At 43.5% G+C, this 16,619-nt stretch overlaps 1 protein-coding gene and 1 long non-coding RNA gene across 8 annotated transcripts in view; one reads left to right on the top strand and one right to left on the bottom strand.

Moving 5' to 3' along the window:
• The window catches only part of LOC116992656, a 50,038-nt gene extending 34,382 nt beyond the window's left edge, over nt 1-15,656 (bottom strand). Inside the window, exon 1 of the long non-coding RNA XR_004417088.1 lies at nt 13,898-15,656. This is a non-coding gene — a long non-coding RNA (uncharacterized LOC116992656). The remainder of the gene's footprint in view (nt 1-13,897) is intronic.
• Nucleotides 15,657-16,445: 789 nt separating this feature from the next.
• CASK (calcium/calmodulin dependent serine protein kinase) overlaps nt 16,446-16,619 on the top strand; it is a 188,887-nt gene continuing 188,713 nt past the window's right edge. For all 7 annotated transcript variants that reach the window (XM_033052486.2, XM_033052487.2, XM_033052483.2 and 4 more), the window contains exon 1: nt 16,446-16,586. In XM_033052486.2, coding sequence (XP_032908377.1) covers nt 16,528-16,586 — 59 coding nt within the window. In that variant the 5' untranslated portion in view covers nt 16,446-16,527. The remainder of the gene's footprint in view (nt 16,587-16,619) is intronic.

The following is a 16,619-nucleotide window of genomic DNA, read 5'->3' as shown; positions in this document are numbered from 1 at the left end:
CTGACCTGAGGTGCTGCTGAGTTTTATGTGACCAAAAGGACTCAGGTCACCACACAGGTCCCTTTAGTTATGTATTCTGCCTGCCCAGCACCCATGACATGTGAATCTCTTTCTGAAGGCAATATATGCTAAAAAATCACATCTGTGCTCCTTAATTTTTGCCTCTATTCCAATTACATCAGAAAGTGGAAGCTGTCTTCCAGGAGATTTATGGCCTTTATTTCACATTGCATCAAGCCCATCAAAATTTAAGATCAATTGACAAGACACAGCTCATGAGACTTCTTAGTTTGTAGACATCCACACTATTAGGGAAATGGAACAGACACAAACTCAGCAGTACAAAAGGACAAGATAATGAGCTGGGATACACCTGAGGCACATTCTATTGTTCTCCTCTGCAGGGTGGAAAATCCAGCCACAAAAACAGGAGATGGAAACAGGAGTCTCCATGGCCCTGTGGGATAACCTGCTATTCTGCAAATAATTATTTTAAATGGAAATATTTCTGACCTCTGCTTTGCTCAGATAGCTACAGCCATGGCCATGGTGCAACAGCAAAGCTACTTTATTCTGATCCTTTTTCTGATGTTTGTAAGACAGTTGAGGATTTCTGGTTATTAATAAATTTGCCTTAGCTGCATTTCCTTTCTTTGATGAAGTAGTTTAGTGAGGCAGATTTACCTTGGCGTAAGAGATGGGCAGATGGCAGGGCTATATAGGTCATGTGCTCCTCAACACTGATAAAGGAACTGCTGCATGAGACTGAAAATAACCATAAAAGCACTCCTTATAAACAGAAATACCTGAATCTAAGTATAAACATCCAGCCTAAACTAATTATTACGGTCAATTTTATATAACCTCTGTGAAAGTAAACTCCCGACTAAAAAGAACGAAGCATCTGACTATCCCAAATATGAAAGTGGTACAATCTGCTGTTTTTTGTATTGCTGATATTGATTCTTCCAATTACCACCTCTGACTTCCAAATGGGTAGACTCAATGACACCAGCTCATCCAGGATCATATCAGCAGCTGTTGACAGTCCCTGGTGCTTCAGATGAGGAAGCCAAAATCCAGTTCTTTAATGCAAAGATGAAATAGCCACTCCATTTCCTTATTTTAAGGTTCATTTTTACCATCCTTTCTCATCATGTAGTATGTTCTAATTGAGGACACAAATATCTTTTACATTCCTCCATCTGGTTCTACTCCTGGCCTCAGAAGTATAGTACAGTATTGCATTCATTGCTACCTATTATCCATTCTGTCTTCAGTTAAATATGGTAAGTTTTATCTTTTTTGTTTGATGTTTGGATTGTTTGAACATCTTTTTGCTCTTGTATGACAATTAAAAATACAAGAACATGAAATATCTTCCCTTGACTTTTTAAATGTGCACTCTACAGCTACATATTCAATTCTTATCTAGATAATCCTAAAATGGAAATCCTTTATATGGAAATTTTTCCATGTAATTCCTCCCAGTTTCTTCTAAACTCTTCTTTTCTGCTGCTCATTCTTTTCATGTGATATCTAGAATTGAAAAGTCCCAAATAAATATACCACAGATTTATTCCATATAAATCCATGAGTTCTTCCATGCCACTCCTAGGTTTGCACTGACGTTTTCACTCAAATTTTTTTTTTCTTTTTACTGGTTGCCATTAACTTCGACCTCTGACAGCAGTTCAGGTAATTCTTCCAAAATGCAATACCCACATTAATTTTCATCTGATGCTCAGTGACCTAGCTTAGCTATCTCTGTAGTGCTCTTTGGTCTTCTCTTGTTTTAATTATCCCAGACAATTCTGTCGTATCGTAAGCGTTGCCACCTCACTGATCATTCTTTTACAGATTGCAAATTACATTAATCACCAAGTACTGGTACTCAGCCTCAGGCCATTCTGCCACTTCGTCTGACATTTCTCTATCTGTCTCTCTGTGTTTCTATAACAACTTTCTCTTCCCCCACAACAGCTAGCTTTTTTTCAGGTTCCTACAAAGAATTTTTCAGAAATTAACTATTTTTTAAGATTTCATTTCTGTAGAAAATCTTGTGTTTTGGAAAAATGTTTGCTCCTACCACATTATATCCTCTTAGGTGCCTCGTACCTATTCACAATTGTTTAATCCAATTTACCCAGCAGTTAAGCAAAGCTCACAAGGGTTGTAATCACAAGATTGTCCAGAGCACTTACAATCTGTTCAGCTGTCTAAAACCTTTGCAGTGTCTCTCACTTCCCATTTGAGCTGTAGCTCCCTGGAATAAATGCCACCCCGGTGATGCAGGCACAAGGCTCAGAGTCAACACTGGATTCTTGCTCCAGCTCTGCCAGCTCCTGGCAGTGTAACCTTCAGCAAGTTTTCTAACCTCTCCACATCTCTCTCCCTTCTCTAGTGCAGGTGGTGCTTTGCAACATCACAGATGCATCTCAGTGCTGATTCTTGGGGTTTCTTCAATGCCTCCATCAGAGCATCACAAGCCAGGGTACATGAGCACAGAGCATCATCCTGCTCCTCTGCACATCCCTGAATTCTTTACAGCTCTCCAAGGATTTCCTTTCTGGGTGGAACAGGGAGCACTGAGCAGAGGGCACAGCTTCAAACCACCCACCTCCAGGAGCAGGCACATCTGGAAAAGCTGCGCTTTAATTTTTTATGAAGCCTGATTATTAATGTTTTGTAAAATGCTTGGAGATCCTTGGTAGGAAAATTTTACCACCTGCTAAGTATTAGCCTTCTATAAATAGTTCCAAGCAGGGCACAATTGTCAAATGTTCAGGTTCAACTTTAACCATTCTAATGCTGGGCTGGGGGTAAATTCACATGAGAAACCAAATATTCTTGCTGAACAAATGTTTTATACAACTCATTTTTCTGGTTTCTTTCTCAACAGCCCCCACTGTTTCCTGTCCCTTAAATGCTGCTTGTAATCATGTATATAAACATTTTTTGTCAAATGTGTATCTTCCTTCTCAAATCCAGCTCTTTATAGTATTAAAGCACTGATATGCTGCAGATATTAGTCTTAATATATTTAACATAATTAAAGAATCTGGACAGTTTGTTCCAGTATTGTCATTTTAGCACTGTATTGATTTCTGACTACATGAAGTAATGCACAGTACCTTAACTGCAAAAGGTCTGAGATAAATTACACCCACTTGAACTTTTAAAATATTTACTCAGGCAGTAGCTTGAAGGAAAGTTCATAGAAGCAAATCTATTAGGTAAATTTGGGTTGTAACTTTTTGGCAGCTTCATTTAAAATATTAGTCAAAATTAGTGAAGCAATTTAGTCCCATTCAAAATTATGCAAGACCAATATGCAAATAGAAGAGAGAGACCTTAGAAATGTAGAGTAATTACTATTTGAATACATATGTATTTAAATAAATGCACCACAGAGAGACCAGCCAATGACAGCTGGTTATCCTACAGCGTAGGCTGGCTCTGATCTCCATGTTCCACGTATTTCTTCCCTTATTTCAGCAGAACTTCTGACTTTCTCTCTGCCAAAGCATCTAAATGGCTGACTTCAGAGCAAACTTTTTCTTTCCTTTTCCACATGCTGACACTTGAATCAGAAAATATTATTCTGATTTTGTGTAATATTTGTGTAGGACACAATTCTTCCTTAACTCTGTAAGCTGTGTTAAAAACAGATTAGTAAAATTGTTTGATCATCCATGCTGAGTTCCTGGCAACAGCTTGTCATACTGTAAAGACAACTTTTCACTGAGTATCTCTCCCATAAGTGTATTAGGAAGACAGGAGAAAAAAAATACATAGAATTGTGTTCAGGAGTAATAATTTCTTCATGCTTATGTCCAGCCTACATGACCTGAAGGTTCACTCTAAAGGTTTGCTATTCAGCAGCAAGAAGCAGCAAAGAAATTATCCAGGGCAGGCTATACCCTGGATTTGGTGGGGGGTTCCTCAGTTAGTATGTCCCCTCCTTGAAAATGAGCCAGGCATGCTTTCAGGGGTACTTGAATTTAATTTCACCATCCAGAGGGCTGATTCAGGTGAACAGACAACACAAAGTTTTCAGATACTTAAACACACACTTAGCCCCACATATTAGAGGTTCCAAGCTTAAGGAGCAGATTATACACGTGATCTTTCACCATGCTACAGAATCGAACTCCAGGAGTTTAGAACAAGCCTTCTCTGTGCTATTTTTCCTCAAAATGTTTTCCAGAACACTGGGCCTATCTGTCGAAGAATGACAAAGGTGCTTAAAATTGACCTTGAGTCAAACAAAGAGAAAAAAAAAGATTAAATTTTTAGTCAAGAACCAAGTTTAATCAATTATTTTAATAAGATTAATTTGAGAGAGTCTCATGAGCAATCTTCTGCTATATTTAGGGCTACCGTGTCATTTGAATAACATGGAAAATCAAAGAATAAAGAGGAAAAGGTAAAATAAAAAAAAAATCTGACAAATGCATAATCCAGTATCTAAGAAATGGAGCTAACAATGTTACCAGCTTCTTCTTATTTGTAGTGAGAGGTTAAACTTACAAGAAAACAAAAATCAGAAGTTCTTTTGAAAATCTATTTCAAATGTAATTCTAATAAAAGCAGGGTATGCTGAGGGTGACAGCTGCCAAGACCTGTGATGTTTTTTGCAGTGAAGATGGGAACCCTCAAGTGTTGAAATGGAAAATTTTTAATTACTATTAAATTGCCAGCAGTTTTTTGCCTATCCACAGTAAATTATTTCTGTAAACACTTTCGGCATTGGGGAGAATGTTTCAGAGATGAGTTTGATTAGTTATGAGTGACATCCAGAGACTTCAAAGTGCAAGACCTGAACGTTTTCTGAGCCACAGCTCCTGTGAGCTGACAGTAGCAGCTGTAAAGCAGCCAGGGCAGGGAACCAGAGCTTTCCAGAGCCCTGGAAAATGCCAAGAGCTGGTGCAGAGAACCAGGTTCAGCCATGGCAGTCAGAGATACCACACAGGAATGAATCACTCAAACATCTTGGCTCTGCAGGCTTAGAAAATAAAGCCCAGGACCAAAAACAACATTAAGGGTGCAATTTCAATGAAGACTGCAATGGACAGCACAGACACCTGAGGCAATTTGAAATCAGTGAGTTTTCAGGGGAGCAAATTAACCCATGCACAGCTTTGTGCTTTCATATACAATTAGCTTAGCATGTGAGCACACTCTCAGAAATTTTGTCATAGCTGCTTTAGTTTATGAGGTTTAAACTAAGGCATAAAATCTTACAACTGGGATGAGCTGGATGCTTAGGGACCAATAGACATCCATTCTGGTTGTAGCAGTTGTGGCAGAAGCTCCTGTGTTCAGTCAAAAATGAGCTGGGTGCCTTCAGCAATTTAAATAATAAGTCTTCATTAATCCATCTCATTTTCTAGAATGGTTTAGGAAATGATCACACGAGGGAGGTTGATGTTATCATTAGTATACCTAGCCTGACAGACAAGAAAGGGTTTAAAGATTCCTTGGAGAGACAAATGTTGCATGCAAATTTGTGCCTGACAGCTGCCAGAACCAGCTTTCTAAGCCTGGCACTCTGCAGAGCAGAGGACACAGCAAAGCACTTGAGAAACAAGTGCCACTGCCAGTGACACAGCTCTTGAGAAGCTCAAGGAGCGAGAGGTTTGAATGACAATGGTGCCAGTTCTCTCACAGGGATGGTGATGGGGCCCTGGCTCAGGCTGCCCAGAGAGGTTGTGGCTGTCCCATCTCCAGAAGTGTCCAAGGCCAGGTTGGATGGGGCTCTGAGCAGCAGGGACAGTGGAAGGTGTCCCTGGACATGGCAGGAGAGCTGGAATGAGATGATCTTGAATGTCCCTTCCAACCCAAACCATTCTGTGCCTCTGTGATTCTCTCTGAGCTGCATGTGAGTGTCAATAATTGCCAGCACAACTAAGAAGGTTCATGCTCTCATTGCCCAGAGAGAAGTTTTAGCTGAAATTGACTGTCTGCCACAGGGACCTGGAAAATTGTACTTTAAAAGAACAATATTCAGCTACAGAAACATTTGCAAGTTAAGTGCAAACCTAGGAAAGTTTTGGTGGCTGCAGGCACACTCACCCACTTCAAAACTGGGCTGTGGTTCAAGGTCCAGAGTCAGATTTTACATGAATCAAGCAGATAAAAAAAAACAACAGTAAACACAGAATACAGACTTTGTTTGTCAAACCTGCTCTTACAAACAAGTATTTTACAAAGTGTAATTAAAACAATTTACATACTGTGCCTAGTATATTATTCTGTCTTTACTGATAATCTTTATCAAGCTTGAACTGGGGGGTGCTCTTAATGTCAGATGGATGCTTAAAGAGCCTGGAGTGGTCATTTTTAAGATGTCATGGAAAAATTATAAAATGAACTAAGGAAATTAATTTAGGGATTGAAAACACCAAGAACAGGATATAGAGATTTGTCCTGATCCTAAACAAATGAATTCATCCAGGAAGTGGTAAGACTTGTCATATGATACAGCAAGTACTTGATCCCAATGCAAAGGAGAAACAAGCTTGCATGTCCTGGCTGGAAAGGAAAATCTACAGTCAGCAGACCCTTATTCTAGGTGTGTATTGAGAGTATTCTCATTTTCCTGGGATAGTGTTGCTAGAAAAGATAACAGCTTAGAAAGATGACATCCCAAATTGGAACCCTTATGCTAGGCCTGGCATACCTGATACAGGAATGTCTGACATTTATCAGGGTCCTGTTTAACCATTCTGTTCTGAAATGAAAGTTTAGTCATATAACCATAACCTTCACCATCTCCAGCCTCTACAGGCCAGCAGAAAATGTTAAATACACAGGAATGGATGCCCATTCTGATCTGTGCTGTAAATAATGGAGTGCTACCATTATAACGTGACTTGTTACTTGCCTATATTTTATTCAACTGAAAACTGAAAACAAGAGTGCTTGCTCTTGAGTGCTTACCAGGAATTCATGTCAAAGGCACAGCAACCAGCAGGTACATGGGAAAAAACATGAGGTGGGGGAAGGAAAAAGGGAAGCATCATCTGGGATACCAGGAGCTATCACCATTTTGTAAGAAACAACTGTGGGAATGCCTATAATGAAGAGCAAGGACTGCAAACAGCAATAATGTTGTAAGAAATGTCCTGTGGCCAGAGACAAACTTGACACACTGGGTGGACAGATGCAGAGGAATGCATGACACTTTCTCCAAAGAAGTACTAGCACTGCCATTTCACCTGAGAAATCCTGACAGTCAACAGCCCCAGCAGGTTGAGATGAATTCATTTCAGGACATGGCACAAGTGGAGCTAACAGACTTGCTGCCATCTGACAGCAAGAGTATTGATACTCTGGGAGATATTTCCAATTCCATGAATCAGTGCACAGTACCTCAGAGACTAATTGAACATGTGCTTGTTCATTAAGTTAGATTAAGTTAGGAACTGAACTTCCTTATTACGTTAATGTTTAATTTCAGGATGCAGAGGGAAGTTGCTGAGAACCTTGTCTTTAAGAGGTTCTGGCTTGAACCAGTTGTTAAATACAAGCTACAAATTGCACTGCTCTTGTTAGGAGTTCACACTCCAAGTCAGATCCTTATCAAACTCCGTGGTGCCTGCTGGTTCCAGAGCATGGAAATATTGAGGAGACATTTTTTCATTTCTGAGAAAGCCAGACAAGGAAAAAAAATACCTTTCTCATTACTTTTTAAAAAGCTACTAATCTTCTCCTTTTCTTTTAGGGCATCTATTACTGCATTAACAGAAGAGTTTAAAGCACCCCCTTTTCAAAGTTCAAAGAAAAAAATCACTTTTCTTTTTTAAGGGAAACTTGCTGGAGCTCCTTACTGTCTCCCCAGAATATCCAGAATGATTATGCCTCAGAGATGTCTCTATCTGTTGACTGTCTAAAGGAAGCCCAGACAATTAGCTCAGATGGAGACCACTGAGACCTAAAGTCAATGAGATCGTTTGTAAATGATTCTTTGTCAGAACCCACAGGATGAGAAAACAGAGTTGACCACTACTTATCAAAATCTTGGTTTCCCTGACCAGCTGAGCACTGGCTGTATTTGCACAGCAGAGGCAAACCAAGTGCTTTTCCCCCTTTCCCTGTACATAATTAATTCCTGGTCTTTGTTTCCTTCACATCCTCGAGCTGATGTTTCTGGACAGGTACAGCTACTCTGAGCCACATCTGCTCTGTTATTATCTTCATACTTCCAACCAAAGGCACCAAAGGAAGGACAACACAACCCCAACCAAGCCTCTTAGGACTGTGAGTCACAGCTTTTCCACTTATGGTAGGATTTACCCACTGATCTGACAATTACTGTAAATAAGTACTTAGCAGTTAGAAGATTTTCAGACAGCATCACCTTTCTTCTAAGAGGAGAAAACACTTTGGCCCTGTCTGACTCTTGCTTGAAATAATCAATTATTATGACTGAACTCAAACTACAAGTCTAAGAGATGTCCTTTCTTGACATCTGTAATGACTGAGCACAGGCACAGCTGAAATCTGTGGGTGTGGAGCACAACATGGACACCATGGCACTGGAAAATCCTCCAAGAGAACTCAAACAGCAAGGGAGTCTGAGGGATCTGAGTGGTGACAGCATGGGAAGGACACCAGCATGCATTTCTGCTCTGGGCTGGCCCCAGAGATCCTTCTGAGCCAGTGCTTCTTACAGGACAGAGGTTTGCGTGGACTGCCAGCAACATTTGTTACTTCTGGCTATTTTCCTCACAGTAAAATTAATTATTCCTAAAGTTTTTGCCTTCTTAAGTTACTGTAAAAATATAATCCTCAGAATTCTGCTAGATTTTTTTGTATTCCTTGTGCTAAGGACATCACCAGTATCAAACAGAGCTTCTGATTAGGAGTCATCATAAATAAGATGAGGTTACAACAGGCATTTGCAGCTCCTCAGGAAGTGTTTACACATTTCCATGATCCTTGGTACAACTCTCCTTCTATGACAGCATATTTTACGTTGGTGAAGGAGCAGAGAGATGTGCTTGATGATGCTATACACCTGAGAGAAAATTAGGGCAAGTCTTGCCTCCAGATGAGCACTGATGGCCAAAAAAACCTGAAGCTGAGCATATTGGCCTGATGTAAAAACTCTGAGCAAAGCATCACCAGGGACCACAATTTACTACAACATAAGTAGCAATTTGCTCACCTGTGTGTCACTCTCCTGTCCTTACATCAAGATCCTTCTCCCACTTCTTCCCACCCTCTGTTATATTCTCCACTGACGTTCCAATAGCGAGAGCAAATAGGGCAGCAATCACAAAAATAGTCTCCCACTTAGCACACAAGTGCCTTTTCCCAAGGAAAAGAAAATTGCCTTTGTGGAAGCATTTTTCCCTTCCAAATGAAAAGGCCTCAAGCTACTCACAGAAGTCTCTGCTGAGATTTGGACCATGTGCAGGGCACAGGTGATCAGCAAGGGAGAATGGCTTGAATTTCTTCAAAATAAGGGAGAGCCCATAAAGAGAGTGATCAGAGAGATGCTATGTACTGGGTTTAGAGAGAGCTGTTATAAAGTGTGGCAGTCTTTTTCTCTCTCTGCTGTCTCCAAACCTCACTTTGACAACAGCTTTTCAGCTGCAGCCAGTGTCAGGCTCCCAGCACAGTGTGGACACTGCCAGGGATGAGGATGCCCATGGCCAGTCCCCTTGGATGGCTGTCAGAGTGCTGCTGCCAACAAAAGCCATAGCAAAAAAAGGACATTTTTTTCCCAGTTTTTCCCTCTGACAGACCTGAAGAGAATTTCATGGGACATGGAAAACCTTACACCTTTGCCCTCCAGGAGTTTTTCTCCTGCTAAATCTCAAAGATCTGTCTGCAAACCTGCAGGTAAAAAGTTCACAAGAATTTTCTCGATGGTAACTTAGCCAGTTTGAATCAGGAAGTCAATACCAACTCTTTCCATTGCAGGTGGTTTTGCTCTTGAAGTATAAAAAAATCTTGAAGTTTGTGTGTGAATAATCATGCAGTGCCAGCATAATACTCCAGAAATGGAAAGCATAAGAGGGAGAAGGAAGTAGGAAGTAACTAAATGGTCAGGCAGAGGGTGTTCACTCTTCTGCAAAGGTATACCTCATCTGAAAAAAAGCAGGCTGAGAAAACCAGGAGAAAAAGAAAAAAGCTGGATGACAAAGAGGAAGATGAAATACTTAGCAAATAATTATTTACAGAATTAGTGTTCTCTCCTAAAGCTATAAAATGTGGCAAGCTTAGCTTACCCTGAGGCTACAGGATAAGTGGTAAAACCATAGCTGTGTCTTAGAAGCCTTCAACTGTAAACCTTGTCAGCTTTTCTATTGCATTACTGCACATTAATAGAATAGGGATCTGGGAAATGCAGTAAGAAAAATTAGGTATTTAAACCTCATAAAGAGTGTTTGGAAAAGAAACTGGTGGCAGAATGGGGACAAAATAAAGGACAACGTTTGGAATGAAAAATGAAACACAGAATAAAACTGAGAACAAAAGAAATGCCCTAATGGGTTCACCTAGCCCTCCCTACCCGAGAGGGAAGGCTGAGATCAATAACGTGGTCTTCCTAGGTAAGGATATTATTTGAATTCCAGGTGCGCTGACTCTTGGGATTCACCTGAATGCAGAGAAGCTGCCTGTACAATTTGTAGTGAAAACTGAATTTACACCTTTGAAAATGAAAACAGAGTGGTGGCAGTAGCAGATAGCTTTGAAAGTGCCTGAAAGCCTCACAAGCTGCCACCCTCCCACTTCCCCAGCACCTACTGTTGTACCAGGCCTGCTCCACAGCACACCCCTGCCAATTCCATCCAGGGTCTTTTATAATGCTGTGTCATCCCTGAAATGCTTTAATTCCCTTTTGAACCTCCTGATATTATTGATGTCCACAGCTTCCTCAAAAAGTTTGCTATCCATTGTGTGTGTATAATATTTTTTTTAAAGTAGCATACCCTGCCTCAGGTGTCTTCTCTGCAAATTGCCAAGTCCCAGCCTTTTGCTCTCTCCTTGCAAGGCAGCTGGCTCATCCCTGGGTTGTTTTTGTTGCCATTTTCTCCTTTGCTCATCCTCCTGGAGATAGGAAGGTCTAAAACATCCCAGCCCTCCAGCTGTGGGTGTACCAGAATTTTATGTGGAGGTAAAATGACACCTTCTGCCTTGTTTTCATGCCTCTCCTGACACACCCAATACTGCCTTGCCTTTTTTTTTTTTTTTTTTTTTTTTTTTTTTTTTTTTACTGTCACTGCAGCCTGCAGCAGTGGCTTCAAAAAATTGCCTGGCTGGGTCTGAGGGATCTTTCCAGAGCTGAAACCACCAGTTCCAAGTTCAGCATCCAGCAGGGATGGTGGAGATGAGGATTTCCTCTCAGTGAAGTATTCCCTGCCATTTATCTACACTAAAGCTCCTCTGGGCATTTGGTCTGCTTTGTGCAGCCCTTCTGGAGTTTCTATTAGGGTGGCACCTGTCTAGTCAACAGAGCTTAATAATGTTGTACAAAAGACAGGAGAGTGAGAAATGCAAGAAAGAAGGAAAGAAAGACATGAAAGGGAAAAAAAGTCATTATTTTTCATTTGCTTGTGCTAATACTTTGCATTTTGATATTGTCTTTATAATTTGATTTTTAATTATTTTTTTCTATATAGGTGTATGACTATAGCATATGGTTGCAAATGATGAAAAGATAAGTGGAATTTTCAGTTGGTTTTATTACCTGGTTTTAACCCCTCTAAGACTTTTTTAATTTAAAAGAAGTTTCAATAAAAGGATTCTGGAGAGATTTCCTCTACAGTTCTTAAAATGTAATCCATACTCATCAATGAGGAATAGCTGCAGTTGGGAAGAAAAGAAATAAACACCTTCAGTAATACAATCAAGACACAGCTACATGGTACACAAAGAAGGGGAAAATCAGCAGAATGGCAAGCAATAGCTAAAGAAACTCCATTACATAAGGGTTTGTGTAATTTTAAAGTATTCCTTTCTGTTTTCATGTTGTCAGCTGTTCTTACCTGGACTGTTTCACCTTTGGAAGTTGATTTTGAAAGGTGACTTGTGATACTTCTGACAGGATCAGACTGGGTCAGCTCTGGTTTTAGTTTAATGCCCATCTTCAGTAGTGTTACCATCATTTCTGTTTAATTACGAGTACGGTCTAATTACAGATGAGGAAAGTGACTTTCTCCCTTGACCAAGACCGGTCTGGTTACGGTGCTGAGTCAGTGTGAGCTGAGTGTCAGAGGAAGGGGATGTGGTGACCACGTCTGAAGGACAGTGAAAGCAAATTCCTCTTTCCAAAGAGGCACCTGTCAGCCTGCTGCCCAAGGAAACCAGGTTTTGCCACGTTCACATTACACCTGTCTTTCCCAGGAACTCTTGAACCTGGCGGTCAGTTCCAAGAGAATTAGTTGGGGGCAAGGTACAGATCCCTGAGATAAGCTCCAACTGCTTTTTGAAGAGAAGTGGCAGCAGAAAAGACACCTGGTGCTGGCTTCAGTGAGGAAAGGTGGCAGTAAGAGTCCCCTTCCAATTGAGCAATGGAGAATTGACACTGTGAAGGAACTTAAAAACAACTCCACTGGGGGAAAAAATGCAGTTGGAGATTTATCTTCCCAGACAAACATCAGTCACCTGTTAAGACAAGCATTCGTGGGAAACCTGGCCTCCTTAATTACAGTGTGGCTCAACTTGTGTGCAGCACCTGAGCTCTGCAGCTGCAGCCTGCCCTGCCACACAGCAGATTCCAAGCTGAATTATAGACTTAGACAAGAAGTCATCCAGACCTGTTCCAGGTCAGCTGATGGCTTTTTAGGGTTCTTTTCACTGACAGTTTTTACAAGGACTGAAAATGTCTGTGCCTCTTGTGATCAAAACAGTCTCTTTTCACTTACACCCAAACACATTTCTGCTGCCCAAAGTATGAACTATTTTCAGCTCACAGAATTTGCACACCTAAACAATATGGCAGTTTGTCAGAAACCTGGCAGGCCTGAAATATTCTCTCTTACAAAGTACCAACAGCTCATACTCATCTTCAGTGTCATTCTCAAACTTTTTAAGAGGGAGGGAATTAATACCTGGGTTACAGATCAAAGCACAGGACCCTGTTATAGCTGGAATGAGGAATGGGATTTGGTGCTTCCTACATCTGTTGGATATCAGAACACTGTCAAACTCTGAAATTTCTTGTTCTTCTCATCATGTACCTTTTACATCAAACTTATAAATGAAAACATTATCAAGGCTCTTTGGATATAACTGGTAACTATTGAACTATTGTTCCAAAAACAACTTCTGAACAACTGTGCCCTGTGGTTCACACTGTACAGGCTCTATGTGTAAACCCTGAGAATAACCCAGGTGAATAAAACTTGAAAACCCCACAAAATTTTAAGAAATAAGTTTTCTAGTGTGCAAGCCGACACTCAGCTACTCCTTAGCATTTTTTGAATGCAATAGTGGTTAACCTAAACATAGACAACCTTAGACAGCCTGTCCAGGACCTGGCAGACAGGCAGCTCAAACACATGCAGTGCTTTGGGGAAAGGTACCAGGGTTTGTAGAGCATTTCCTTGTGTGAACACTCAGTGTCCTTCTCTTGCTCTTTCCTGATCAAAAAGTCCCTCTCCCAGCTCTGAAATGACAGATGCCCTGATCTGTTTTCAGACCATTACCTTGCCAGAAATCAGGTCTCAAGGGAAAAATTTCTTCTTCTTGTATGTCAAACATTATGGTTACACACTTTTTGATGAATGTTAGATGTACGTATTTCAGAATTATTAATTTAATCCCAAAATCTCTAAGGATCCATACTGGATACATGGGTGAAAATCAAAAATGCTTGGTTATGAAAGGGAATGACTACTCTTGAACTTGTGGCTGGAATTTCTGATCACAAACATACCTGTAAATGCTTTGCTTGGATTATCATGCTACTGTGTCCAGGCTGCTGGCAGATTAATAGTCCTATTTTCCTGAGCCCATTCAATCTGAAACAGAGTTACAGCACAGTTCTCAATTGTTCCAGCAACTGCTGATGCAGTGGTATCCTCGCTGCATTTGCTGGCTCACTGTGCAACTTTTTATGATCCAGATCTACACACAAATCCTGCTCCAGGCAGGTTCTTCTCATGTAACTCAAATGGGAGGCAGCACCTGTGTTCACTCCCCCCCTGCACTGAGCATGGACAGCTGACAGGTTTGATAGATCCACCTTGCTTCTTGTGAGCCAGGTGCCTGCTGGCATTCCCTGGATGCCATGGAAGGACTGCCTCACTTCAGCAAAGCCCAGTTTTCTTCAGCATCTTCCAAAAAACTTCCTTCCCAGGACAACTAACCCTGAACCTGTGCCCCAGGATCTTGTCCTTTAGCAGACAGCCACGTTTATGTGCTGCCTATTTCCAAAACCAAGCGTCCTCTGAAGTTCTGAAAGTGTTTCTCTATGACAATATTTTGGCACAAAGGCTCCTATATTATGCCTGGTAAACTTTTACTTAGTTTAAGCTGTCACATCTGGGCAATGTGGCACTTGGCCTCCAGAGGAAGGCAACACCTCCATCAGGTGATGCTGCTGGAGCAGCCAAAGCATTTGCCCCAGCTCAGGAAGAGATGCATCACAATTTTCCTCCTTGTGCACTTTTTAATTGTTTTTTAATGTGAACCTCTCATGATAGCTTTGCAGATAATTTCAGCTCAAAGCATAAGTGAACACTCACCCATATTCTAAAAATTCTTACTGAGTGACCTGTGTGGGACTCAGCCTTGTGGGCCTGCAAAAGGGAAAAAATGGGTGCCCACGTTTAGCTGTGTGAAATTTAGAGAACGGTTTAAATATATCGGCTTTTTGTTGGCAGTCCTAAGAGCAGATGGTGGTTTAAATATTTTTAAAGGTTTGTATGGGATGGAGCACAGACCCACGGGAATGTCTCTCACCCTGTAAGACAGCACTGTGAAGTGATGTAATTATTAGATATAATTAATTAATTATTTTCACTGTTTTTCGTGATTATTTTTTTCTCCTTTTAAATTTGTCTGGAGACAGGAACAAGGTAAGGTGCTGTCAACTCTAAGTTTTAAGCCAACCTTTAAATCATTTCACTAGATAATTCTGCTCTGACGGGTTTTTTCTCTGTCTGGTGAACAACTCATTTACGTCTGTAATAGATTTTAAGAAGTTGCATGTGCGCTAAAGTACCTTGATAGAAATAATTACTGTAAACTGCAAGAACTCCTGACTAATTCCTTGCAGAGAGCTTTGCTTTCTTCACAAACCAGCCAAGTTTTCAAAAGCTTGGAAAAGCACACACGGGCAACACGTTAAAAACCATGGGACAATGAGTCAGGTAAGCACTCGGGTGCTCTGGAATTCACCGATGTCTCGCACGGTGTTTTTACACAGAAACCACAGCTGGGCGATACCCGCACAGCTGGAACCAGGCGCGCTCCCCAAAGGTGAATTCGCTGCTCGCAGGGAGAAGGAGCGGCTTTCCCAGGAACACAGACGGTGCGGATCGTGCTGCAGAAAACGCTTACACCCTGCTGGAATACACGGAATGGAAAGTAAAGCACGGACAAAGCTGCACAGAGCCCGGTTCGCACAGCGGTTCTTTATTGCCACAGCCCGGCTCGTGCGTGCGCGGCGGGACCCCCGGTGCTGCAGCCGCGGGGTCCGTAGTCGCGACAGAAGCGATAGTGGCGATAGCGGCGATAAGAGCGAGCGGCACCCGCGCCCCGACCCCCTCCCCGCGCCATGACGTCACACCCCCTCCCCGCGCCATGACGTCACCGCGCCCCGCGCCTGCGCGAGCCCCCACCCGACCCCTCCCCTCGCGCCTCCCCGGACCCCCCGAGCGGGCGGTTGGGGGCGTGGCCCCCGAGGGGCGTGGCCCGACGCGCGCGTGCGCGCGCGCCCCCGGCGGCCGCCCGCCCCCGTGACGGGTTTTGCGTGACGGCGGCGGCGGCACCGGGAGCGCGCGCGCGCCCGCCCGCCCTTCGGTACCGCGAGCGCCTATCGCGAGCGCCTGTCGCGACCGCCGCCTCGCCGCCGCCTCCTCCTCCTCCTCGCGCCCGGGAGCGGAATCGGCGCCCGCGCCTGGACTCCCCCCGCCCTTCCCCCTCCCACTATTATCCTTCCTCCCGGCGCTCCCGCCCGCCCGGGAACGCGCGCCCCGCTCCCGCCCGGCGAGGGAGAGACCCGGCGCTGCCGCCCGCCCCGATCCCCTCCATGGCTCCCGCGCCGCCCCGCTGAGCCGGAGCCGCCCGCCGGGAGCCGCGGCTGAGCGCGGGAGGGAGGGGGCGGGCGGGAGGCGGGGGCGCGGGGGGTGCGACACGCGCGGGGAGCGGCGGCGGCCGCGGCAGGAGGCGGAGGAGGAGCGGCAGGAGCGGGGAGTCCCGGCGCGGCCGCGGCAGCCCCGCGCGGGCGGGCGGCGCTGGGAGCGGCCGGGATTTACCGTGGTGGCGGTGGGCGCTGAGCGGCGGGGGAGCCGGGCGTCCCCGGGGCCGCCGCCTCTCGGGCTGAGCCCCCCCGCCCGGACCATGGCCGACGACGACGTGCTGTTCGAGGACGTGTACGAGCTCTGCGAGGTGATCGGCAAGTGAGTGCGGCGGGGAGCGGGCAGGGCAGGGCT

Source organism: Catharus ustulatus, chromosome 2 (genome assembly GCF_009819885.2).
Source record: "Catharus ustulatus isolate bCatUst1 chromosome 2, bCatUst1.pri.v2, whole genome shotgun sequence".
NCBI lineage: Eukaryota > Metazoa > Chordata > Aves > Passeriformes > Turdidae > Catharus > Catharus ustulatus.
The sequence above is the reverse complement of the archived record's forward strand: the minus strand, read 5'-3'. Positions and strand labels throughout refer to the sequence as shown.